Source organism: Syngnathus floridae, chromosome 4 (assembly GCF_059516105.1).
Source record: "Syngnathus floridae isolate MCC-2025c chromosome 4, RoL_Sflo_1.0, whole genome shotgun sequence".
In the NCBI taxonomy this organism is placed as follows: Eukaryota; Metazoa; Chordata; class Actinopteri; order Syngnathiformes; family Syngnathidae; genus Syngnathus; species Syngnathus floridae.
This window is the reverse complement of record NC_142416.1, coordinates 11,361,175-11,387,726: the sequence shown is the minus strand read 5'-3', so window position 1 is coordinate 11,387,726 and position 26,552 is coordinate 11,361,175. Positions and strand designations below refer to the sequence as shown.

At 40.2% G+C, this 26,552-nt stretch overlaps 1 protein-coding gene and 1 long non-coding RNA gene across 3 annotated transcripts; one reads left to right on the top strand and one right to left on the bottom strand.

The window, feature by feature from the left end:
• abcc6a (ATP binding cassette subfamily C member 6a) lies at positions 1-25,391 on the bottom strand. 2 transcript variants are annotated; one of them, XM_088374593.1, is made up of 32 exons: positions 25,287-25,391; positions 22,808-22,927; positions 19,503-19,679; positions 19,283-19,408; positions 14,838-14,975; positions 12,670-12,792; positions 11,625-11,686; positions 11,367-11,498; positions 10,623-10,829; positions 9,484-9,661; positions 8,996-9,157; positions 8,811-8,903; positions 8,160-8,363; positions 7,826-7,972; positions 7,346-7,433; positions 6,802-6,871; positions 6,591-6,717; positions 6,323-6,499; positions 6,097-6,264; positions 5,720-5,903; positions 5,336-5,420; positions 5,128-5,245; positions 4,830-5,037; positions 4,335-4,645; positions 3,987-4,186; positions 2,895-3,021; positions 2,512-2,613; positions 2,238-2,384; positions 2,003-2,161; positions 1,693-1,859; positions 1,419-1,613; positions 1-1,343 (listed from the first exon to the last, which is right to left on the bottom strand). In XM_088374593.1, exons 2-32 carry the CDS (start codon positions 22,847-22,849, stop codon positions 1,235-1,237), a joined length of 4,533 nt encoding a protein of 1,510 aa, XP_088230719.1. In that variant the 5' UTR covers positions 22,850-22,927; positions 25,287-25,391; the 3' UTR covers positions 1-1,234. The 2 variants fall into 2 exon arrangements, with proteins under 2 accessions (XP_088230719.1, XP_088230720.1); XM_088374594.1 differs by having other exon boundaries at positions 22,808-22,902; positions 25,287-25,357.
• Positions 25,115-26,552, top strand: LOC148399078 (uncharacterized). Its single transcript, XR_015858176.1, has 2 exons — positions 25,115-25,468; positions 25,752-26,552. It is a non-coding gene; the product is annotated as an uncharacterized LOC148399078 (long non-coding RNA).

The following is a 26,552-nucleotide window of genomic DNA, read 5'->3' as shown; positions in this document are numbered from 1 at the left end:
TTGAATCAAATACACGTTTATTATTCAGCACAACGTTGCATACAACAATACAATAATTGTAATTAGTCAGTGAAAAATGAAAACAGCTTGTTATAAAAAGTATAAATATAATACAATCCTCAGTATTGTAAGGACATGTTTTGAAATACCACATAAATAAACTATATGGTTTCTCCTTGAAAAGATTGTCTAAACCAGTAAGACAAAAACAGCATAATGACTTTTCTCTGCAAAAAGCTCATAATGCTTTGAATCAAGCATCAAGGTCGGCGAGGACTATCTACACTTTGTACCGTCAGCAAAAAAAAAAAAAAAAGAAAAAAAAAAAAGAACAATAGTGAAATCTCTCACATATACAGTATATGTAGGGCCTGAGTATTGCGGTGGTGGAGAGAAATTCACTCACTCACCAAGATTTATTGCCATTCTTGAGAAGAAGCATTCTCTTCATTCAATGTGGGTTTTCACATATATGCATCAGGTTAAATCTGACCAGCAAGATTTCTTTGGACTTTGTGTGTTTACTCTGACAGAAAAAAAACCCGACTGCCTGCCAATGTCTTGGCCCACACAATTGTTTTTCGCTTATTCTCTGACATATAAATAATCCAAATTGGCTGCTTCAAACTCATTTCTGAAGGTTCTGAAAACCTCAAATCCCTCACATTCGCCAGGTTGAATACTCCAGTTGGTCAGTATGTCAGCGTAATTTCTGTCCTCGTTCTTGGAAAACAAAAACCTTTATAGATGCAGATGACCTCTTTTTGGAATTCAAGGCTTAAAAATGGTGTAAGTAAACATCAACAACAAAGCCTGAGAAAACATTAAATATATGTCATGTGCTTAAAACACAAATATTACTGCTCCCATGAAAAACAGGAATAACAATCCATATATTTTGTGGTTCCCTTTCATTCCAGGCTTTGCCTTAATCCTTAAATAGAATGAACAGATTCCACAACTCTATGTATATGTACATTAACAGCTTGTACATTTCCAGCATCGCACTGTAGCTTCATTTTCATGTTAATAATCTTTTTTTTTTTCCTGACTCGGTACAGCATGTCCATGTGTGAAAGAAACCTTGGACCATTGGCTGTGTTGGTAGCGTCTCTGGCCCCTCAATGACAATGCCCTCAGTTGAGCTGCCACAAAACTTGGAAGGGCCAATTCAACTTTTGTTGAAAAGCCATGTGAAAAAATGTGCCAAATTTTCACGGAAAAAAACATGCTTCTAGACTAGTCCAGCTTCTCGGCACATACGGAAGAACTGTCCCTGCTGTGCAATCAGGTTGGATGGGGAATCCATCTCAGAGATGTGACCTCGGTCCATGACAATCACTCTGTAAAACAGCAAGAAGGGAAAAAGATTTTAGTGTCACATTCTATCGTTAACCTCCATAAAATTGATAGTATACCTTGTGTAATCCATGATAGTGTTAAGGCGGTGAGCGATGGTCAAGACAGTGCAGTCTTCAAACTGGGTGCGGATTGTGGACTGGATCAGTGTGTCAGTCTCCAGGTCCACAGCAGCTGTTGCTTCATCCAAAACCAAGATTTTGGTTTTCCTCAGCAAGGCTCTCGCAAGGCACACCAGTTGACGCTGACCCAAGCTAGACATATGATCAGGATTTGTAGACGGTAAGAACCAATATGAACTGGATTGTGCAACATGCAAACATTCACATGTACCTGAGGTTTTCTCCTCCTTCTGAGCATTCATGGTCGAGTTTGTCAGGCAGGTTGGACACAAAGGTTTTGAGGTGAGCCAGTTCTAATGAACCCCAAATTTCTTCATCGGTGTAGGTGTCAAACGGATCAAGGTTCATCCGGAGAGAGCCCGAGAACAGCACTGGGTCCTAAGAAAAAGACCCACAAAAAAATAGGTCACAGGTTGATTCAAGCTGTTTTTATTATTTGAATACAGTCCAACTGTAGTCAAAGTAACATAACAGTTATTTGGTGGAAAGCCAGAGCTCGGTTTTTGTCGTTATTAACTTGCCTGGGGAATGATAGTAATGCGTGATCGAAGATCATGAAGTCCAATGTTGGCGATGTCGACTCCATCAATAAAGATCTTTCCCTTTGCTGCTTCTAAGATTCTAAATATTCCAAGGGCAAGTGAGGACTTCCCAGCACCCGTCCGTCCCACAATGCCCACCTGGAACACATCAGAGAGGTCTAAAATACCATGCAAAGCTCATTAGCTAAAACTGACATGATTCAAAATGACTCACCTTCTCTTTTTCATGAATCTGCAAAGTAATGCCTTTCAAAGCCAACTCCAGGCCTTTGCGGTACTGTAAACCATAATCCTGGAACTCTATAGAGCCTGTCTGGGGCCAAGACAGAGGCAAAGAACTGCCTTCTATAATCCAGCTGGCCTGTAAAATGTGAAGAGAATGCAATAAGTTCCTGTGTATGTTGCATTATTTTAAATGAGCAATATATTGATGAGTGGATAAACAAAAGCCATTTTGTCGAAAGTACATGTGTGGCGGGAACTCTGACCTCTTTGGCAGTGTCAGCATACTCATTTACTCTTTCCACAGAAACAATGTTGTTTTCCACATCAGTCCATGATCTTACAATCCAACTCAGGATTCCAGTTACCTGCAAAACACGGACGGCATAATGAGATGATCTTATTATTATGACTAACAAGCATTCACTAACTCAGAAAATAAACATATTCATACATATGCACCAGATATTTTAATTACATAATTCTAGACCGTCAAACGCATGAAAATAACAGCTAAAAGGATTATGCAAAAAAATAAAAATAAAAATAGAAAACTGGACTTTAGCATTAAAGATTTCATTTCAGCTGTGCCATAAACCTACAGCAAAGTGATCAAACACATTTGTTAAGCACAAGGATGGCCTCTTACCTGGAGGGAATGTGACACAGCCAAACCCACTATGCCTGGACTCAGGGTGTCCCTTCCCATCACGGACAGAATGGCAGCTGCTAACACCACTCCATTACCAACAAACTCCAGATTGACTGCCAGCCATCTGTGGATGAAACGCTAATTGAATAGTCCTTCTTGATAAAGAGAATATGTAGTTCCCCCACGACAAGTAAAACTATTTCTTCATAATGTGTCTGGTCCTGCGATTTATACTAAGACATGACTTCTATATACAAAAATTAGAGCTCGTACTGGCACTCAAAATCCCTGTTGCATAATTGTGTTGACTTTTTGTGCATTACTAAAATCTTCTTCCCACTGACTGTATTTGCCAACCACCAAAAGATAGTAGAGGAAGAAAATGGTAGAAGAAAAATAAGGAGTAGTAATTATGCATTACCAGCCAAAAGTATTTGGCTACCGTCAATAGAATGCAGAAGATGAAATAAATGCAGAAGAAGAAGAGTTGTCATGGCAACATGTTTAGTATGCCGCTTCCTAAAGCCACAACAAGGATTAACAGTACCAAAAGGCGTAATAACCAACCAGGATTCTTTCTACCTTTGACCAAAATGCGACTCAGTGTTGTAAAGTTGTTTAAAAAAACCAATCTTTTCCATGTTTACAAAAGTAGAAGTGGAAGTTTCATCCAACCGGAACTTGTTGGCTACCATTAACATGGGTGTGTTTGAAATTTACTCTGAAGCCCGAACACCACTTGGAGAGAGTGTGTGTTTGTCGTGGCAGAGCACACTCCCCTCCCCTTAATTTGCAAACGCAGCACAACTGTTTCCATTTGTGCTGCCTGACGCACTGAGCTCCTGTATTCCTTTTTTTTTGGGCGGGGGGGCACTCTGAATAACAAAACAGCACATTTCAACAACGAATTTCCAAACGGTCGGAATTGGGTAGTGCATGCTCAGAGCGGATTTCCAAACACTCACAATCAGAGGTGACAAATACAAAACCCTGCCTGTTTATAGTCCCTATAAAAAGGCACTCGTAGGCCTACTTCATAAATAATATTTTACTAGAGACACCATATTTGTATTCATATCGGATACCTACCGAGTGGCTACAAATCGGGGGAAGTAGGAGGTCTGGTTGAAATCCACCCTGTCGTTGGCCTGCAGAATGAACCTGGATTGATCGCCAAAGGCCCGGATGACACTGGCGCCCTGCACCGTCTCGTTGAAGTGGGTGTAGATAGGGGAGCGGCTCACAGCTTCGAGCCTCCGCAGCTGACAGGATGTAGCAACGTAGAAACTCTGTAGCCAACAGTGGAAAAATGGGGGAAAACAAATCAAAAAAGAACAAGGGAGTTTTACCCAGAATTCACAGTGAAATTGCACCATCTGTTCCTATTATATGGGAAAACTGCAAAGTCATGAGTTGAGATTTGGGATGGGTGATTACCTGGACAAATGCATAGAGCAATGCGAGAGGAAGAATGATCACAGCGGCGAAGGGTGTTGCCATGAGCACAATGATGCACACCTCCATGAGTTTAAAAACATAGCTCAGCATCATCTTCAGGCCCTCGGGCACCATGCAGTCAATGGCATCAATATCTTTGGCAAAGCGGTTGAGCAAGTTGCCGCTGGGTGTGCATTCAAAGAAAGACATGGGCGAATGCAGCACATTAACCAGAAGGTCCATGTGCAAGTGGCGGGACGCAATGATGCCGCAGATGGAGATAGCTACGGTGGTGCCAAAGATCGCGACGCCTGAGGAGAAAGAAAAGATGCTTGCTTAGGTTAAGTACAGACAAATTTTACACTGTGCAAAAAAATATGTCAATAATAAAAAAATAAGTATAAATAAATAAAATAAGTAAAATAAGTAACATCAGAAAAAGCAAATGAATAATAATAGAAAAAACATATTTTCAGTCAAATAATGGAGCCTAACCTTGAACAAATCCCAGCGCTCCAAAGACAGACAGTTTCAGGTCGGCATCAATCTGGGTACCGTTAACAATTGGATCATCGGCCCACATGCTCAGCCAATAGTTGTAGGCCAGTGAGGCTCCCTGCTGAAACGCGTACAGGAAGACAATGGGAATGATGATGGCCAGGCCTATGGTCTTAAAGTACTTTTGGTACATCTCCAGCCTCACCTGTAGTGGGGAAAAAAATGAAATAGTCATCAGTCAACTGCTGTCAGGTCTTTTTTTTTAAGGAATTCTTAAATTATACACCAGTCTTACTCGTCCAGTGTGGGCCTTGTCAACCTCTGTGAGCTTCCCAAGGTCTTCAGGAACCTGTTCCTGCTCTGTTTCGGACACAGGCTCCATATTCTGCAAGTTTGTATTTGTTGTATCACCCCTGAGATGAAAAAGAAGAAATGGGAATTCAGTTTCATCAAATTCGCTTTGACACTATTATGGTAGTTTTAGGGGGCTCAGGTTGACCTACCCAATAAGCTGCTCTTGAGACAAGTCTCTGGAGAATGGCATGAAGTCAACCATGCTGAGGCGAGCATTGGACCTCCTCGAGCCAGCTACGAGAAAGTCACGTTTTACATTACTATCGCAGTATGTTTTATATTCTGACCAACCACATTATAAAAACTGCTTGAAGAAAAATGAAAAACTATGTATAAGCTTTTACGCTAATATAAAAATCAGGAGTAGCAATACGTTAACTCGTGTGGCTAAATTAGCTAAGCAAAATATTAGAAACAGAAACAATGTGATACGGTTGCATGTTGTACAAATCATATATCACAGATTTATTTTTCTTCACACTTTTCTACAGCAGAAATAATTTCAACATTCAGAACACAGTGGGGATCCTCACCTCTTTGTATGGCGCTTTCTTTCCGGTCGGTGCTGGCAAATGTGTGGATGAAATCCGCAAAGGCGCCACGGCGGCTAAGGAGTTCCTGGTAAGAGCCGCTCTCTGTGATTTCTCCGTTTACAAGGACAAGAATGAGGTCAGCTTGTGGCAGGAAGCTCATCCCATGGGTCACCAGGATACGGGTCTGCAGAGGATCACATATGAGACAAATGGGATGAATATACATTCCAACACTACATTGTGGCTGTCTCGACCAGAAATGTTGCTCAAGTAGTGGTTTTTGTTTTGTTAGAACAACAATGAAGGCCACAATGTTGTTAGTGGTTGACATTGCGGTAAAGCCGCAATTTCTCTATGTCAACTGGGTTGCACTCTACCTTGTCTCTAAGCACTCCTTTGGGTCCGATGACTTTGTCAAAGATGTGCTGACCGACGTGTGCGTCAACAGCAGACAGTGGGTCATCCATCAGATACACATCTGCCTTTCGATAGACAGCTCTAGCCAAGCTCACTCTCTGTTTCTGTCCACCTGAGAGGTTTAACCCCTGTAAGGGAAAGACGGTGAGGCGATGCTCGTTGAATATAAGACGAGATCGACCTTACCTTCTCTCCAATTTCTGTTGCATCTCCAGCAGGTAGGATGTTCAGGTCAGGCAGCAGGGCGCAGGCCTCCAACACACGGTGGTACCACGTCTTCAGCTTTTCACGGCCGAAAATAATATTGTCTTGGACTGTGGCATTTTGGATCCAGGCCTGCTGGGGCACGTATGCTGTGGAACCCTGCAAATAGAGAGAAGACTCAAGGTGTTATTAAATGTATTTACACATACAAACGTGGGCAGAGCTGAAATCTGGGATGGCTGTGTCAAACCTTCACGCTAACGTGGCCGCTTCTCTTCTCTGTCTCTCCAAGCATGGCAGACAATAAAGACGACTTTCCGCTGCCTACATGTCCAACCACGGCCACAAGCGAACCCCGGGGCACATGGATGGAGATTCTGTTAATAGCGACAGCAAATGTTGGGTTTGTCACTCCTGATTCTCATATGGATTTTTCAATTATTCTTGTTGATTGCGCTTACTTTTTAAGACATGGCGGGCCCTCTGCTGACCAGCTAAAAGTTCCATTTTCAATCAGCACATCTTCCCCGTCTAAGCAAAGAGAAAAGAAAATACACACTAAAACGCTGCATACCTGTCACGACCTTTAATCCCCAGTCACAGATAACATTTTAAAAGAAATGCACCTTCAAGAGATTCATCAGAGGGCTGCTAGGTTGTAATTATGAGTAGATTTACGTCAATGTCGGAGCAAGTGTTGACAGATGTGAGACAACAAAGTGAAGCATGTTTGCCTAATTCGTCTCACCATAAATCAGAAGTTTGAATTCCTGTGCTGATTTATGTTCAACCACTAAATGGGGAGCATCCTGTCATTACTTAGTCTATCTGTTATCCTGGAAGCCCAGGAATTGACAGTCCACATTGTTTGTGTCAAACTGTTGTGCTCCACTAACAAAACAACCAAATCTTGCGGTCTGCCTACAATGATTATGACAGTTTTTAAAAGGAAAATAGCAGCTTATTCATCCAGAGTAATCTTTTAAACATAGGTGGGGTTCTTACCAGAACTCAATGGAGCCTTCAAGACATTGTCCTCTTTGAGTTCATCTGAGCACAGATATTTTCCCAGACGTTTCAGTGAAACCACAGCCTGGAACAGAGAAAGTAGTTCATCCACCAGCTGCTACAACTCTTGCAAAATTCTCACATCTAATAGAGCTGTATCAAGGTTTTGAATGGCGCTGTCTGAGATGTTTTAATTTAAATAGTTTGCCAGGGTGTTTTTGTGCGACATCAACGTTAGACATCTTCTAAGATTTTGGTAACATCATTTAGGTAGTGAGTCAAAATATTGGAGATAAGGATAAAGTCATTCAAGATGCTCTGACGTTAAGAAGCGCAGGTTTGAAGGACTGAAATGTGGGTGCATGTTATTGAAGAAGATACAACTACAATAAAAAGCATTAATAGCTCACTGGGTATTTTGTTTATTTATGAAGGCCATATGGGAGCCGAGGAACAAACATTTGAAAATATGCTTACCTGCAGGGTTGTGCTTATTGCAAATGGAAGCTGGCTAAGTGGGGTCTTCAAAATGTTGATGAGTGCCATTGAAACAAAAACTTTCTGTGCATCCAGGATGTTTTTCTCATCAAGCATTACGTAGACTCCAAACATTGCAAAAGCAATCTGGAGAATAGAAACAGATGACATTTTAGAAATGCGGAGAACATAAAATACAACATGATGGTGTAAATAGACTTGGTAAAAAAAAATCTGGCAATGAAAAAACAAACCAACTCTCCCAATCTTTATCCTGTTCAAGATCTCGTTCATTCATGCTTTATTCACAATCTGTTCGAACTAGTGATCTTACCATGAAAGAAGAGGAATTGAAAGATGCAATAGAGATGGAATAGAGGATCTGAGACTTCTTCAGGGCCTTCAGCTCTTTTTCTCTATAACCCAACACCTGCTCCAGGAAGGCCTTCTCCCAGGCATAGAACTTCAGAATCTTTATCCCATTCAAGATCTCATTCATTAGTCGGATACGGCCATCCATAAACTTCATTTGAACCTCCTGTCAACCACAAAAATAGGTAGAATAATTTATGTGCGCTGAAGAGCAAAGAATGTTTAAGAGCTTGGATCTGGTCTCACAGTATAGTGTTTTTCGGAATAATTTATGAATATTATAACACTTCATGACATGTCTGCATTCAAGTGCCAGAAATGTGGTTGCAATCCAGTACTGGGTTTGATTAACTTAGACTTCAAATTCATAAAACAACATGTCATCTCCAAGAAATGTGAAGTTGTGTGTGCTTGCTCTTTCCAGTCATTGTAGTCGCTCTACGAAAGGCTGACGAAAAGACAAGACAAAGTGTAGCATCCAGGCCCTAAATGCACATGGCTCCTCAGCTACTATCTAAACCAGCTGTGAAAATCTGGACCAAGCATGCAACACCAGAGCTGCTTTGAAAGAAATGTATTATTATTATTATTATTATTATCATCATTATTTTACCTGCAGCTTGCTTCTTTTCTTTGCTATCAGTCCATTCAATGGGAAAATGAGGATGACTGTGGCAATTCCTGCCAAAGCTGATGGTCCAAGGTGCTACAAAAAGGAAGACAAAATGTGGTTACATAGTAGAAAGACAACTTTAAGTCAGACAAATCAGAGACACAGAACATTCCACATGTACGTACTTGCCACAGGAAGAAGAGACAAAGAGCAATTTCTATGGGGGCCAGCCAGACAGCATTGAAGTACACTACAAAGTCCATGAGCTTCTGTGTATCCGCCGAAACCAGATTTACAATTTCTCCAACGGTGCAGGTCCTCCTGGCAGAGCTATTTATCACCAAAGACTGGATTGACATCAAAAGAGATATTATCGTTTAGTGCACGTTTAGTTTTATTCATATTTGCATATTTATGGATATTATGCATGTTTAAGGATATGAATCATGCACTATATAGACAAGAGTCTTGGGGAAAATTACTTTAATTAATGAATCACTAAGGGCTGGGCTAAACGTCACATTTCACACTGAATGCCAAGTCTTGTTTCAGACAACACAAACGCAGCCAAAATATCTTCGTCAAGATGTGCACTGTGAATTTTTCCTTGCAGCATTTTGAAATACAGTTTAATGTAGTGTAATAGCTTTCAATGAGCATATACGATTCTCACCTTCCTGTATACCAGGCCCATAACGGCTGTCTTTACCCTCATTCCCACAGTGAAGCAAGTGTACATGTACTGATGGTTGAAGAGGGACTGGAGGCAAGAGAGCAGGAACATGAGAGTGGCGTAAAAGTAGCCTTTCCACAATGGCGCATCTTCATCTCTCATGAAGCCCAGGAGAAGACTGACGGACACATACAAGCACAAGCAGATTACTCCAAGGCAGAATTTGCACATTGGTATGCACAGTTTATGTACACAAATCAAGAAGAGATATAATTTCACTGTCAACATGATTCTAATTCAGACTTCCATGTGTCTTGGGATTGCCACCCAAATTCAAGTCAATTAAAACTAAGCAGCTGTGTTTGCGCAATGTTACTCAACCAGTCTTATTGTGGTCTGTCTGAGTGTGTGCCATTCGGAGACCTATACTGTGTGCCTTACTGAGGCAAAGGATTGTGGTTTCGTCTACTTCTTGCTTACAAATCCATGACCCTAATTAACACTCCAAATAATTCAGTGTTTGTGCCTCAAAAACAACATTCCGGTCTGACCACTGAAATAGTACGGTTAAAAGGGGCCTTGACTCGCTTTCATTGTTGCCAGATTCCAAAGGTTTGTTTAGTTGTCTTTGACACAAATAACTAGAAAACAACAATGACACTTGTATCTGGGATAAAATATGTCACGTTGATTTATAGCTGAGCCTAAATTTGAATGGGAGATTTTTCTTGGCTGTATTTTGTAAAACATCATAACAAAGCCATCTCTTTCTTTTCAGCTGAATTGCATCCAGGTAGGTTCAGTCCAACTTGAGGTTTGGAGCTTTCGGCAGCTGCTTTACGCAGTACATTGAACTCAGTGTCACTTGGTTTGTGGGACACAAGCACTGAAAATGTGTCTCAGCAACACAAACTCGACAGTTTCTATTTCTAAATCCAATGACTTACATAACTGCAAAATACCACAAACCTCATTTTTGTTTATCTGTTTTTTAACCAAAACTGGCTCATTTATGACAGACTGCGAGTTAACAACATCTTTAAAAATCATTTTTTTGTTAGAGTCCCCCCTATCAAACAGAATCAATATAACAGTAATGTACTATATTGACAAAAGTTTTTGAACACACGACATCTTACCTCAACACCTGGGGAATGGCGAACATGAAGGCATCATGGAATATGATACACAGGGTGCCAGTAAGGAAGTATGGACCAAAATTGCGTGCCAGAGTTCGGAACAAAAAGAAGCCAGAACTTTGCTCTTTGTGAAGCTTCCTGAGGAGCTGAGCTTGGTCGGGCAACCTGCTCCCCAGCGCCACACCTGAAGTCAAGGCCTTTTCCTGCCTGTCATGGGGATAAAAAAACATAGTTACACACATGACATCTGTTTCTGGGGCCCAGTATTATTATTATTATTACTATTATTATTTACCATACAACACATTGGCTCTATATTTACTGTACAGTATGAATGAATTTGTAATCTTAGCACAGACATAGTTGGGTCAAGATGACAGCTGGCCGTATCAAAAAAATAAAATGATTCCTTAATTTGCAAAATGTTCTGAAGTAGCCTAAACATTGACATCATGAGAGCTGTGGAATGGGTGGATTTTATCACAGGCCACATGAGCACATTGATGACTTGGCTACTTTCTATCGGTACATGCACAATCGGAAGCATGTGTGATTGTCATCTTATGCAAACAGTTTGCCTTTGTAACCCGTGGAGGATGTTCTGTTTTTCGAAGTTATCTAATCATTGGCACAATGGGGCTTGAATGCAAACAGGGAAACGTTTGCACATGTTAGTCAAGGTGTCTTCGTATCTTAGTTGTGAATACAACTTGGGATATCTTGATTGCTTCGGGGTTATCTCACTTTTGAATCTTGGCACATTCTACTGTCCAGTCCTCTTGCAGTACAGATATAATCTTATGTGACGTGTCTTCCTCTCTCAGCGTCCACAGGTCCTCGGCTGCCAGAGGAGTACGATATCCCTTCACAACAAGTCTGAAGAGCAAACGAGGAGATGATTCACACATAATTATCAACGAAACACACATTTAAACAAGTAGAAATGTTGCTAGGCTGAGTCATTTGTGGGCTCAAAAAAAAGGGAAGTTTTGAGGATCTTACCCGGTGAACCACCAGAAAACAATCTTGGACAAAAAAGAAGCGTCTTTCACAGGGCAAGGATTCTGCAAGAGAATTAAAAACCAGAGTGACTCTTCTTTTAACAATGTCAATGTATAAGGCTGCAGAGCTTTTTGACATCTATACTGATTAGCAAATAGCAAAGAGCGTATTTATGAAATGCAATTAAATAGTGTGTTCGAGGCCGTGACTTTCCATAAGTCAGCATTCTGTAAATAGAGCCCACAGAATAAAAATGATGTTTGAGGTCAAGAGTAGCAGACAGAGCGGAAATGTGTCATCGCAAACCGTCCTATACATATGTGCGGACACAAACGCATAGAATGTTTGCCCACTAAACCATATGTTACTCCGCATCCTGCTACCCCCTCACCAAACTATTTACTCTCTTTATACCAACACTCCGTTCCATCCATCACTTCCTCTCTTACTATGAGTAAGTCTAACCAGAGGAGGAGAAGGAAGTGGAGGAAGTTGAGGAAAAAGCGGAGGACACGCTAAGGAACGACCAAAGGGTGTGTCCACGACACCAGTCTGTGGCTTCGACACCGCACCACCGGCCAGAAATCTGCTAGGGACTTTTCCAGCTGTTTTTATGGTTTATCACCAGGGAAATATGACATCACAACTCTATGTGATTGATGAGGGGCTCACTTTCAGTGTCCTGAAGGAGGCACTTTGGTGAGCAAAATAGGAACGGCTCTCAGTATGACATTGTGCAGTCCTACATTACTGTGAACTACAATAACAAAAAAATGTGAAAATAGTGAACCAAGTGAAAATGAATGGCTTATAAAAAAAGGGTGACGTGGGAGCTGTGTTTGAAATACATGTGCCATGTTGATGGTATGCGGGAGGACAAGGAAAAACACACACATGCTTGTTCACATTCTTCTCACAGGAAGCTAAAGCAGTGAAGGTGAGAAGTTGTGGTGAATCACATCATTGCCTCCAAAAGGCAGTGTCCTCGTAACAAAAGTTTTGAACCACATGATGCTCAGGTAGGATAACATGTTCTTCTCCCTACCTTGTCAAAGACCTTTTTCCCCTCTGGAGGCTGGTCGGCAAAGCAGCATAAGAAGAGCTGGACCATTTGAATGGTGAAGTAGGAGAAAAAGGCCAAGAATCTCACCATATCTGAATCAATGCCCTGTGGAGTAAGTCAGCAAGATTTAGAGACAATGATGGCAACACGAGTCAGTGAGTTTATTTGCTTAAGGAATATTTTGTAAGTTTTTTTTTTCCTTTAAAACCACGAAGTGTAAATAGGGAAAAAAGATTTTGAATTAAGGGGTCAAATGTGATATAAGCTACTAATACTTGTCTCTAATATCGAACCTTTTGTAAATATCACTCTTATCATACAGAAGCTGTTTATTTTGGCATAATTTTACTCTTGGGTTATCGCCACAGCCACAACTAGTTTGTGGTGTGAAAAGTATGGCTATGTATGCAATCCAGAACGATGGTAAAAACAAACTACTTTCTCTAAACACTATGGAGCAATGCGCAGAAAAGGGATATAAAGAGACCAAAAGGCTCCTTCTACTTATAGAAAAACAGGGTCAAGCTGGTTGGAAGTTTGGATGAGGAAAATGTAGGTCAAGTAAGAATGGCCAGTAGTCCACAAACAATAACCCTGTCTTCAGTCTTCACAACTGGCAGACAAGTCAGACACTATAAATATTTTAGACATATGTCAGCAAAATATGTCACGGGAAAGTGTCCATGATGATATGTTTTTTTTTTTTTGGTGTGTGTGAGCAGGTAATAGTGGTAATGAAATGTACAAAAACAACACATACAATAAGTAAATTTTACAATATATATGCATGAGCTTTCTTCTGGCTGTTTGTCTCCCACATTCCCAAAACTGGTAGTAACTACTCTAAACTGCCAATAGGTGTGAACGTAAATGTATATTGTATTGTCGACCCCACCCACCTCTTGCCCAAAGTCTGCAACTTATGCGTGCCTGGATGAAATATATGTAACTGCAAGTCGGGTTCTAGCAGCCAGCAATTTGATTGGTTGAAAATGGGTTGTAATTCAGAAGAGATTGAGAATATTGCTTTGAACAACTCGGAACAACCTTGGATTGCATGAAGGCAATTTTATTTGGTATAAAATTAAGAAATGACTTTTTCTTGTTTTGCATTTTGTGGGACTTTTCTTTAGAATGACGACCAATAACGTCTACCTGTAGAGTGTATATTTGAATAGAACACTTGTGCATTTCTTTCTTTGTTAAATAGATTAAAAATATATACATTTATCAATCAAAAAGGGTTTTCATTCTTATTTCAGGTGCAACTCGGATTACAATGTGAATGTGAGTCAGGTTGCAATTTAAAGCTAAGAAGGTATTGAATATTGTTCATTATTCCATAGATGGGGATGGCTCCAGGATTTTTTTTCTCCTGGGGCTAAAGAGTGGCTAGACTGATTAATAGGGGGGCTGAGTAAATAATACATTTTGGAAATTTCAAATAAAATTGTGGAGGAGCTCAACTGGTGCTATACAGATTTCTGGCAGCGCTACAGTAATGCACCCCCCTATCCTTGGCTATATATATGTGACACAAAGAAGGATAGTGGTGTCCATGTGTGTTTCATTACAGTGAAATCATGGTGTCTGTCAAAAGTATGAACACATTAAAAATACATGAATTTAGCACCTCTTGCCGTGTGTTTACAGTTAATAAGCCAATAACCCCAGCAACGCTCTTCTGGCCAGACTGCCATGGCTCATCATCATTTATCCCAGACCCATCGATATGTATTTGTTTGTGTGTTGTTTTATTTAGTTTTCTTAGAAATGCATATGAAGCAGCCTGAATGCTTTGCACACTTAAATATAAACTTAGCCCCATTCAACTGTGATTGTAGTGTCTCACAGCAGGCACAGGAAGAAAAGAAGAATTGAAACGCAGCAGGCTTGACCAGAATTGGCAGTGTCTTCCTCCTACACATGGTTAACCTTCAGTTACCTTGGTTTAAAATGGAGAATGAAATAACTCTTTGCTGACATAGCATATAGCGCAAGCTGTGCTCATGGAAATTTTTGTCTAGACTATGGGGAGCAGGCAGCACACTTGATAAGATATGACTGTATGGTATTTGACACTGTGCTTTTGTCGGGGATAAGCCTGACCAAATATAAAACAAGCACAATAATAAATATGTAAAACATACCTCATCTATGGCCAGCTGGATCTTTGCTCTGAGTGGCACTAAAGAACAAACAACAGCCAAGACCCAGAAGAGGAAGAGGAATACCGAAGAGCGACAACCTCGTATTCTTTCCAGCTGGATGATACATATAGCCAGGATCTGAACAGAAACAGAGAGAAAAATGATTCATAAATCCACAGGGGTGTCAGCTCGTAAAAATAGTATAGAATTTATTCTAATTCTCAGAATCGTATTATGATTTCTAACAGATGAAGAAAACAGACACCCACATTTAATTTTACATTACTGCAGTAATTTATAATATGACAGACATGCATTAATGAGACCAGAGACTGGATGGTGCGCTTAATTGTATTCACCGTCATTAAAAGGTGCGCTAGTTCAACCGTTACATTGAGACCTAATAAAATAAGCTGAAAAGTTCAACTTGATGTGACCAGTACTGGCTCGGACAATTTGGTTTCTGGGGATTTCCCTTGCCTGGCTTAGCCATGTACCCATGCCCCCTAATTAAAATTAAGGAAGAGAGAGGGAGAGAGAGATGATATACATATTATTTGTCTCTTAGCATGAGTTGTGTTGGGACACAGATGTTCTCAGTGGAGTCATGCGTTGGATGTTGAGCCATAAGCGGTTGGCCAAATGAGAGCAGCTCACCAAGTGGGGAAAAAGTAAATTTAGGTTTCCAAAAGAGCACCACATTGGTTTGTCTGGGATCTGGGATGAGCCACAGTATTGCCTATTAAAGACTAGTGGTAATAAGATTTTCCCATCAACAACTTGATATGGGGAAATTTCTGTGTACCCTCACTGATGTAAACAACCTGTAAACAACATCTGTGGCTCCTCATTCAGTGGTCTAACACTGATGATTTGCTCTTTGGCTCTTCTTTTCCACTACAAACATGTTGTTTGTTGTGAATGCATCTCAGCAGGCACTGGGATGACAACAACTTTTGTCTTTCTTTGACAAATGACTAAACGATGCTCAGGGAATTGTCATAGAACACTTAAGTAACATTTCAGGTCACAACATACAGTTTTGTACATCAGCGCAATCTTAGTTTGATCCAGAACCAAACTTCTGGTCTTACAATAATACTCATTTTTTTGCAAGATGTCCATTAGGCCTATTATATATGGCAATTATATACCAGTGCGGACTACAACAATGATAAAGAACATCCATCTCAAACCTTAATTTCAGAAAGTGTACTGATTATGTTCCATAATTACATAAAACTAACTTTCAAATAGTTTTACTCACAGATTTTCAGTTATGGACTGTGATAATGGAGAGTGAGCTAGGAGGCCCCTTTAGGGTGCGAGAAGGTGTCAAAAATGCTTGCTGCAAAATGGGCTGCGTTTCTAAATGACCATTTCCTGGAATGGTATACAGCACAAAGAAATTCCACGGCTTCCATAGTAAAATAATGCCTTATGCTTACTATACAATGCATGCCACACTGGAAAAAAATACCATTGAAGTTTTAGATGCCATGGGCAGTCTGGAAAGATAAATACGGCATTAAATATTATGTAAGAATTCAAAGTCCCTTTCTGGTACATTCTGTCCTCAGTTTTAAATTGTTACCCCAAACTTCACTATTAATGACTGAAAATTGTGCTGTGCTTTTGAAGGTTCCTTTTATGAGGCCATATTACTGTAAGCCATCAAGCCTGTTTGCATCTACTGTATGAGTAAGTGGGTGGAACTAAATCCATCACTGAGCCCAGAGTAAAACCCCGACCTTGTAATTATGGGGAAGGTTTGCTGGAATGATGAAGGCTCAAGTTTTATAGTGCGTCATGGGATGGTTTATGTAGTTGAGATATGAATGTGCTCTTTCACTGACAAAGGGTTCCCATCACATTCAGCTGGTCCTAATAGTCATCGGTGCCTGGCGTATTGAAATTATTATATTCACATATCTATACTGACACACTACTCACTTGGCACGATAACATGGATCACTTTCAACTTGTTTTTAAATATCTTACTTTGAATACTATACAGTATTTTGATACGCCCCAGTTAATGGTGGTGTATCATTACACCTATTACACATTACACTGGTTCGCTTCACGCGACAAGGAAACTTGAGACATTAATAATGTGACTCATCTCTTACACAGCAGGGCGAGGAAAGTAAAACGTGGTGTGGTTTTATTTCAAAACATTCGATAAAGATGTGCAAAAGTGCCAAGTGTATAATAATCATATTATACTATAATTAAATAGAACAAATTACACAGAAACAGCTCTGGTAATCTGTTCAGACACCTGAAGACTGCACAGTCCTTGCTAAAAGATTGCAAAAGGTCAAATATATTTAAGTACAGACTATTTCCTTTGCCAGTGCTGAGACAAAATGACAGTTTGTGTTCCTTAATCTTTAAAAATTATGATAAATTAAATATTATTCTCAAGTGATTGTGTAAAATTGAAGTCTTAGCACTTGATTAAGCCAGGTATAAAATCATTGCTTTATTAGGTCTATATGGATAAGTATGTGGCATAAGCTTGACAAATAGGATTTAAGTCATCTTAATTTTCATACCATAAAGAAGAAAATTTGAAAAATTTTCCTCTTGGCACAACAGTTGTACTTATAATTATTTGACTTTTTTATGGATTATAATATACAATTTAATATATTTGTAATAGATGAACAATATTTATCAAATGATTTGCCTCTAATTGTATGAATATTTCAATTTTGCAAAAAAAAAAAAACCAATAAATATGATGGCATGGCAGGCACGGAGCGGGTCATCTACATAACTGGGTAGGCTGGCTGATATATTTGCTGAAACCTGCTTATCCGTTTTGAAATCAGTAAATTAAGTGTGTTCATGATATTTAAATTGGAAATATATTTGAGATATTTTAGTTTTAATATATTAGAGAAGATATTTTAAGACATTTTGGATTGACACACTGATAAGGGTAAAATTGCATGTGAATGAACATGAATTAAAAGCAGGCTGGTCCAAACCATGTAATCACAATGGTGAAAATTAAATCATCATTGAGTATTGATCTTGTACCAAAACCAAAAAGTGTGGTATCACTCCTCCTTAATATATCTCACATGTTTGTTGGCTCTTCTACTGATGTGATAAATGACCCCCTCCAACAGCCAAAATTAAATGACCGTTTCTGAAATTAACCCTCAATACAAGAGATGTCTTAGTGCATTTCTATCCAAATGTGTGCTTGTGTTTATTCAGGAGTCTGCAAAGACCACAAGTGGGCAAGGCTGTCTGCATTGGGGAATGAAAAACCAGAAAAGGCCCGCTGAGAGTGGGAGCTTTGTAAGTAACGGTAAACGCAAGCGCCAGTGACTCATCGGTGCATCTGACTTTACTGCATTGTGATGCGTTCATCAAGTCTTGTTAAGGTTAAATGTCTATGACAATCTAACTACCTCACTTTGAGTGAACTACGCCTTGACGTACACTATTCCCTCACGAAACTCGAATTGATGTAAGTATAAGTCTTCTTTGCACTCTGTTAATCGATGGTCAAATACAAGCGCGTTTGCAGGGTAATGCAATATTTACATTGACTGCAACACTATAAATCTACCCGTACTTATTTTGCTTTTCACCTCAGTGTCTTGCCAGTGAATGATACGTACTATATTCTTTCATGTGTTTGCACGTCAATGTGTGAGTCACATTCCCAGAAATTTCTTGTTGCCCTCAGCAACACAGGAGAAGTGTTTGAGGTAGAATCAATAGTTTTTACTCGCTCACACTGAATAGAGACCTGCCTTGACGTTCAGATTTGTCATTTTGTTGGCTTGTTGTGAATGCATTTATGCCTTTATGCTATGGGTAGAAAAATAAATAAATAGAAGCTTTAAGAAAAAAAGTTTTCACATCAAGATGACAAGATTGTCCAAGGATTCCCGTTCACATAGACTCTCCAAAATGCTGCAATATGAATGCCAGGTCAGAATTTGGCAATGTCACTTTGGGGAAAAAAAACTACACATGTACACACTAACTTGTACTCTGGGTCATTTCTGAAACTGTCTTTTGTAGTACCTCCAGAGGCATTTCACATATGTAGGTAATGAGAGTCCTCTGGACACAGTAGGGGTGCAGAACATTGTATACTTTGCTGGTTGAGGGGCTATAAACGCTCACACAACTGCACTGTGACCAGTCATGGTTATTTACGTTGTATTGTTTTTGTGCATGCCTTCACATATCACTCACTTCACACACAAATGACATTGGCGTTATCAAAAAACAATCGCGTAAAACTGTTCAGCTGGTAAAATTGACACTAAAATTGATAACTTCTAGAAAAAGGGGCTCCCGGTAAAAATATTTTAGCTATAATTGTGTACATTTACATTTTTCGTTGAAATAATTATTAATGTACATTTGTCCTATCTGGCAAATAAAGCAAAATAAGCCTTTTTTTTTACCACAGTCATGCTGCGTATGATGGGGCTGAGAAGGAAGATCATGTGTTGCTCGATTTCTCCGTTCCTCTCCAGTAAGATGTAGAAAAACTCTACGATGCCAAAGGAGGCCAACAGAAACCCGAGCACCTAAATGGCACAGTGAGATCAGATTCTTACTTTAGTCAAATATACACACAATAACAAGCAACAGAGGAGTCAAGGTATTCAATGATAGACTCACCATCTTGGCGATACAAAGGGAGGACACCTGAATGCGTCCATGGTCATGGCAATAAAGGTGAAGGCAGTAGAGAGGGGTAAGGAACCACAGATAAATACAAGGTACCCACACTAGAACTGTGTTCTGAAAACACTGGGTCAAGTCTGGGTTGGCTGTGTACCATGTGCGGTTCCAGTCCTGCAAGACAGAAAACAAAAAAAGAGCATTTTTATGTTTCCCTCAGAATATTATGCTTGAAAATGATCAATGAACTACAAATATTACACTGTAAGATATCAATCATCTAAGAAAGTGAGAAGACTAGGCTCAGATCCAGAGAATGCAGACAAAGTTTTAGCGTTCCTAGCAGGATAGAGTGAAACCACAAACAGTCAACAAAATTGTGAATGAGTCAGGCTGGACTTTGTGAAGAGGTCTTTCTTCCTCTAAAAAGCTGAGTCAGTCTTAATCAGTCTTAATCTGTCTTTTGTAAATCAGACAAAGCAAAACAAGATTATATTGGAATCCAACTTTACGAACAAAAGAGAAATAACAGAGGCTATAGATTGCACAACTTTGGCAGAACCAAAGACTTTCATAACAAAATAACATAGTGGCTTGTTGTCATCATGCTTTTTATTGTCCATCTCCTCAATGACCTGCAGGGTGTTTGGCTCCGCTAACAAGATGAAAAAGGAAGTGGTTTAAAAGTTCCTCGTATGGCAGCACAGACTGGCTTTGCTAAATACTTTGCTTGAAGCCACGATGCCGTTATATAACAACCAACCATGCACAGCGCCGTCATTAAACCCGACGGTTACAAATGTAACCCTGGTGGTCTGGAGGGATGTAATAGAACAAAAAAAAAAAAAAAAAAAGGAATTGGGATACTTACTCATTACAAAGGAAGTGAAAATGAAAAAAACATATGGGACCCTACTTTTGTGCCCGCCGCAAGTCTAGCACATAATTGTGCCCATGGGGGGATTATTTTCAATGGTATTTTCAAAGTTTTGGGCAGTTAAAAATGGGCATTTGCGCTGTTGTGGGAGTGAACACAGTCAACTTGATTCCCAACCAATCGAAGCGGCTCCTCTCATTCCCTTTAAATTCAGCGCAGGAGAGGCACGTGGTCTACATGACCAAAGTAAAATAGACTTGCAGGTGTCTATGCAGAAGATAAACATAAAAAGTATGTTTAGAAGGGGATCTGCACTTGCAGATGTAAAGTTGGATGCTGTGAAATGGGCACTTGGGGATTGCCTTCATCCCGTGATCCTGCATCTGTGAGTGACAAAGCCCCCCCACCCAAACACACAGAATGTGCATGTGATTCGATCAGCTTCACCAAAATGGTGTTACACTACCACCGCCACAACTTAGACCTGCTTTTAGATGGTCTAATATCTAGTCTATTCACTGTCACCAAATTAACAAGTGCGTCGGCGGCGTGCAATAGAAAATGCCCTCGGCCCCCGGAATGCAGCGCAAATTTGACTTGCCCCGCCATGAAAATGAATTTTTTTTTTTTTTTTTTTTTTTAGTGCACGAGCTGCTGTCTATGAAAATCAAGTAAATCCACTTTTGCGACTTTAGCAATTTTCACTCCTCTGGTAATACTTGTGGAAGACGTTGAAGTATGTCTGCAGGAATTTTTCGAACATTCATTCACGAGGTCAAAGATCACTAATGTTGGCCTGGCTCACAATCTCTTTTTTTCATCCCAAAGGTTATTGATGGGAATGAGGTCAAGGCTGTGTGCATGTTCTTCCACACTGAACATGGCTTTCTTATTAAAATTCTGGGAGAACAAACATGTCCATGTTAATTCCACCCATCCATTTTACAAAGAGCTTTTTCCTCACGAGGGTCATGGGCATGCTGGAGCCTATTCCAGCTGACTTCAGGCAGTAGGCGGGGGACACCTTGTTAACTACTGATTGCTAAAATGATTAAAATGTTTGGCTTAATATTTCTGTCTTTCTATGAGCTTGTAAATATAACTAGGGTGAATGTTCCAGCATGAATGGTAATTAGTCTGTGTTTCCCATAAGTTGCCACGGTTCATAGCCTCTGGAGCAGGGTGTGAATCATAGCGTGACTAGCAGCTACCTGTATAACTTTGAACTACAGCTGTATGTTTGTCTAGCTCACCACAGACTCATAAGTATTCCCGCATTTTTTTTTTTTCAAAAACGATCAAAAAGGGGGGTAAAAAAATAAATAAATCAAAAGTCAGTGTTATGTAATGAAAGTATTTGCACTCAATGTACATTTGTGGACTCTGTAAGTGCATTTAGGTTCATTTAAACAGTATTACTCTTGAGAGCCAGTGAGTGGGCAGCAACTTTCACAGACTCTTCTGACTCCTGTGGTCAATGGCAGAGGGATGAACAGAACGCTTTCATGAAGACGCACTCCAAACATTTTCTTGTACGTTTCACGTCTTATCCACTTTCTCACCCTTGACTGAAGTGATTTCAGCAAACCATAAACTTGGATTGCACAAGGTGTCACAACGCTGATGTGAAGGCAAAACTGCTAAACCTTTTCTACACCATATGGATTTAATTGGCTGTGTCCGTAAAGTTGCAGTGCAAAAATGTGTCAATAAAAGGTGGAATTGAAACCAATTGCATAAACAGTATATTGTATATGAAGATTTCCAAGTTTCCAATTTGTTTCTTTGGGACAGCTGCATTTTGTATGCTTCAGAGAAATTCCCATCACTACCTCAAGGCTGTGACCAAAAAGCCAGCAATGACGTTGTTGCAGAGGTATGTGTAAGGTTCATCACTACTTCAGTTAAAAAGTCGAGGTACTTTACAGGGCTGAAAAACATTACAGATTCACTTTAACGTCATTTTTCATTTTTCCAACATGTAACGGTCGTTTGCATGATTGCAGGAGCAAAAACAAAAAGTGCTATAATGAGAAACAGAAACACAGAAAGGGGCGTGATGAAAGAAGAGTGACAAGAGGCATGTTGTGACCGTGAACATTCCAACTCATGTATAGACATTGATTTTAGCTGACATATAAAAAATGGAGATCTCCTAATGCATAAAAAGCAACATCTCCACCTCTTAACTTTAGATTCCTGCAGGCTGCAGTGCAACATGTGGCGCAACTGGAATGTGGAAAACAGTCTGTTAAATTCCCACGTGGACTACTCCAAGCGAGACTAATTATTAGAGGTTTAGAAAGCATCATCTTTTTATCCCTAACGCCCACCATTCAAAACTCACAAACTTGGACATTCATCCACATGACCAATAGAAGAGAGAGAGGGGGAGAGAAAACACAAAAGGTCCGTTGAGACTCACCCACAGAGGGTCCAGGCCACTGAGTCGACAGAAGGCATCCATCCACTCGCTTGCTGCTTCCTCTCTGATGCTCCACTTGTAGGGCTGGAACAGTCCTGCTCCTCACAGTAGGTAGCACACCTTCAGCACCCGTGAGTGTTTGAGTCAGGATAAAAAATTTGCTGTGTCCTTCCTTGATGACCCTCTCCTCTTTTTTTGGATGCCAATATTTCTAGTCAATCCTGTACTTGCTAGTATGTTTGAATGGCTCAGTGTTCATTAGCAAGTAAGTGTTGGAGGGTGTATGAGAGATGTCCTGCCCTTTACTACAACATCAGCTCTCAGAGAAAGTTTGCAAAAGTTTGAACTGCTGCTGCCCTGACAACTTGTGTCGTTCTGACTCTCACCCTGTCTGTCTGCCTGTTTATGAGTGTGTCTCCTTGTTAGGTGGGTGGAAATATTTCTCTTTCTCTCGCTCGCACACCCCTCTGCTCTGTCCCACATCTGCTGGATTTCAATCAAAACACCAAAGCTACTCCCCTCAATGGGATGACGGTCCCCCAACCCAAAAAACTCCTCCTACTTTCACTCGCTGCCTCCTCTTCGAATCCTTCTCCCAGCCCTTTTGCTCACATCTCGCATCACCTCGTCTGACCACACAGTTTGTGCAACTTATGCAATTTAAAGTGCGGCTAAAGCATTATTCAAGAACTGTCAAAGTCTGGATATTACAAACTCGGTTGCTGTTGGGTGACATGTCTTCCTGTAAAGATGAACAAACTTGCACATTTGTGAAGAAACCACTTTGCGAATGTACAGTTGTAGCACACAGGTATTGATAGTTTTTCAGTCCAAATAAAATTTGTGTTTTTATGTGGGAATTTGGCCACTTAAATTTCCAAGTATTAATTAAAAAAAAAAAAAAAAAACTTGCTGACACAAGGCAAATAGGGAACAAAGTTCATTAATGAGTCATCTCAGCCAGTTTGTGACATGTAAGCAGCATGAGTAAAATCCCAAAAATCATCACATGCTGTCACAAATGGTAAAAATAGGATGTTTAAAATGCAGCCTGTGAAAAAATTATTCCTTCAAGCATGTCTGTTTTCAGTCACCTTTTGTAGTCTAGCTAGCTCTTTGAGAGTACTAAGATTTATCGTAATTGTATGTCATCCTCAGTGGACTGCAAGGTCAGAGAAGGCCACTTGTTCTTCACTCTTCCACTTAGGCCAAAAACTGCTGGGCAATGGGGACTGGTGAGGGACAGAAAATAAGTTTCTTATTTTGAAGCTGAAATGTAAAGCAGTTGGTTGTAGCCTGCGTTTTACTTTTTTTGTATCTTTTTTGTATTTGCAAGTAATGTACAAATTAAAAAGGCAAACAACTATGCTCTCGGTTTTGTCTGCTCATAGCTACGTTTAAAGAAATAGTATGTTTGACATTTTTTCTCCTGAAAACTAATGCAATCTCAAGGAGTATAATCAAACCCACACCCACATATGTTGAAAAATAAAGAGCAAAAGTTTCTAGTGCTGCTCATGGTCCACTGAAGAGCGTCATGATTTTGGTCGCCCTGGTCAAGACACAAGGGAAAAGTACAGCACAACAGCTGTGCAGGAAAGTATGACAGTCTTTGCTGGGACTAAAACAAGCAGCATCATAGCCGCAGAGAGAAACATGGAAAGTTTGGCAAGAGGGACGACCACTACCTGATCCTACGTCTGGACGTACTAATATGAGATTATTTTTCTTAAAATGAGTCATCATGTTATGTTCTCCACCAGACTAGGGAATTTTTATTCATTAGATCAGGGGTGTCAAACTCATTTTTTTCGCGGGCCGCATTGTAGTCATAGCTTCTTTCGGAGGGCCATTATGAATGTCAACCCAAATAAATGTATGAGCACCTCATATTATATACAGTAAAAGCTACAAAACAAACTTACACGTAACTCGTTTTAGAAACAGGCGAGTAAAAACTGGTCAAATATTAAAAAAAAAAAGATTATTAATTGTGAAGACAATTTGCAATTCTAGTAATGGCACACGAATTTGAGGCACAATTTGTCTTCGCGGGCCACATAAAATGATGTGGCGGGCCGTATCTGGCCCCCGGGCCTTGAGTTTGACACTAGTGCATTAGATGATGATGCTAAGCACTAAAATGTATGTTGCATTGCACATACACTTAAATCTCGATTATATGCGGACTTTGGGTCGGGAATTTGGGAATTGCATTGTATAGAAAGTTTTGTTTGTTTGTTTTTTTGAAAGGCGTGTTTCTAGGCAGCCGAAGGGGTCCTTTGTTACGTTAATTTACGTCAGGAATGTTGTTGGTCAGCCAAACGGTCCGTTTGCCGTCCGTCCCCCACACAGGCCGAAGTCTGTTGATATTTTATTTAAAGAGAAGCTATACGCAGATGACAATATCTTGCGGATTGAGTAAGTCATTTTGATGCAATGTTAATTGGATGGGAGAGAGAACAAAGCAGCCACTTACTCGACTACTGTGTCCGGCCACGCGCTTTGAGTTGCGAGTGGCTGTGGATGAGGTCCTTCCACGAACCCCCCTCACCCGCTTTCCAAACAAAAACAATCCCAGATATCTCTAACACTGTAATAAAGCAATGATGAAGATCAAACGCCTTTAAATTGGTCCCGGAAATTCATCAAATCACTAGCGTAAGTCATTTACCTTCGTACGGTCCTTATGTCGTCCATTTAAAATACTACTTGAAAATGTATTTATACCCAAACAAAATAATAATAGGGGTCCATGACCAAACTGCGTTAGACAGAGTCGCGAAGTGAGTTAATCGAGATTTAGGTGTATATTGTTATTTTGACAGTTTATAAAGTGTATGAGTAATAGCGGTACCCAAAGTTTATGCTGATGTCCTCCATTTAGACAGCCCTAAACAAAAATAAGATCCATGCTCCACACAAATGTTGTGTTATGTCTCAGTCCATCAGGTTGCATTGTAGGAGATGGACCGTTCAGGATAAACTGCAAAACCATGGACTTACATACGCTAAAAAGCCACTTAGTGTCGGAGCAAGACGTGACTATACTGACAGCCACCTTCCATTGCTCCTTGGTAAGTGTGCTTAACATTAATACATTGATTTCTCTACAAAGGCACTCGACCAATCAGCTCTATAGGCCAGCGTGGCAAGATTGCAGGCAGCCTGCCTGGAGTTTGTTAAAAGGCCCCCGAAGGACTTACAGACCACGAGAGAGAAAATTCCCTTCTCTGGTGAGAGACAAAGACTGGACTTTTTGAAGCATGTTGATGCCATCGTCATGCTATGAGAATGTTTTTCAGCTATAGAAAGTAGAAAGATTGAGAGAAAGATGAATGTAGCAATGAACAGAGGCATACTGGATTGAAAGCGCTCAGGACCGCAGAACAGGTCAATGACCTGAAGCACACAGCCAAGACAACAAAGTAGCGCCTTCACAACAACTCTGTGAATGTTCTTGAGTTGCCCATGCAGAGCCCAGACTTGAATCCAATTTAACATCTCAGGATAGAACCGAAAATGGATGCCTACCGCTGCTCCCATACAACCTGATGGAGCTTGAGAGGTGCTAAAAAGAGGAATGGCTGCCAAGCTTGTGGTATTGTAATCACAAAGACTTGAGGCTGATATTACTTCCAAATTTGAGTATTGACAAAAGCTTTGGATATTTATGTACAAGTTGTGTATTGTTTTTTATTTGTAATAAATTTGCCAATAATATTAAAAAACACCATGTCCTTAA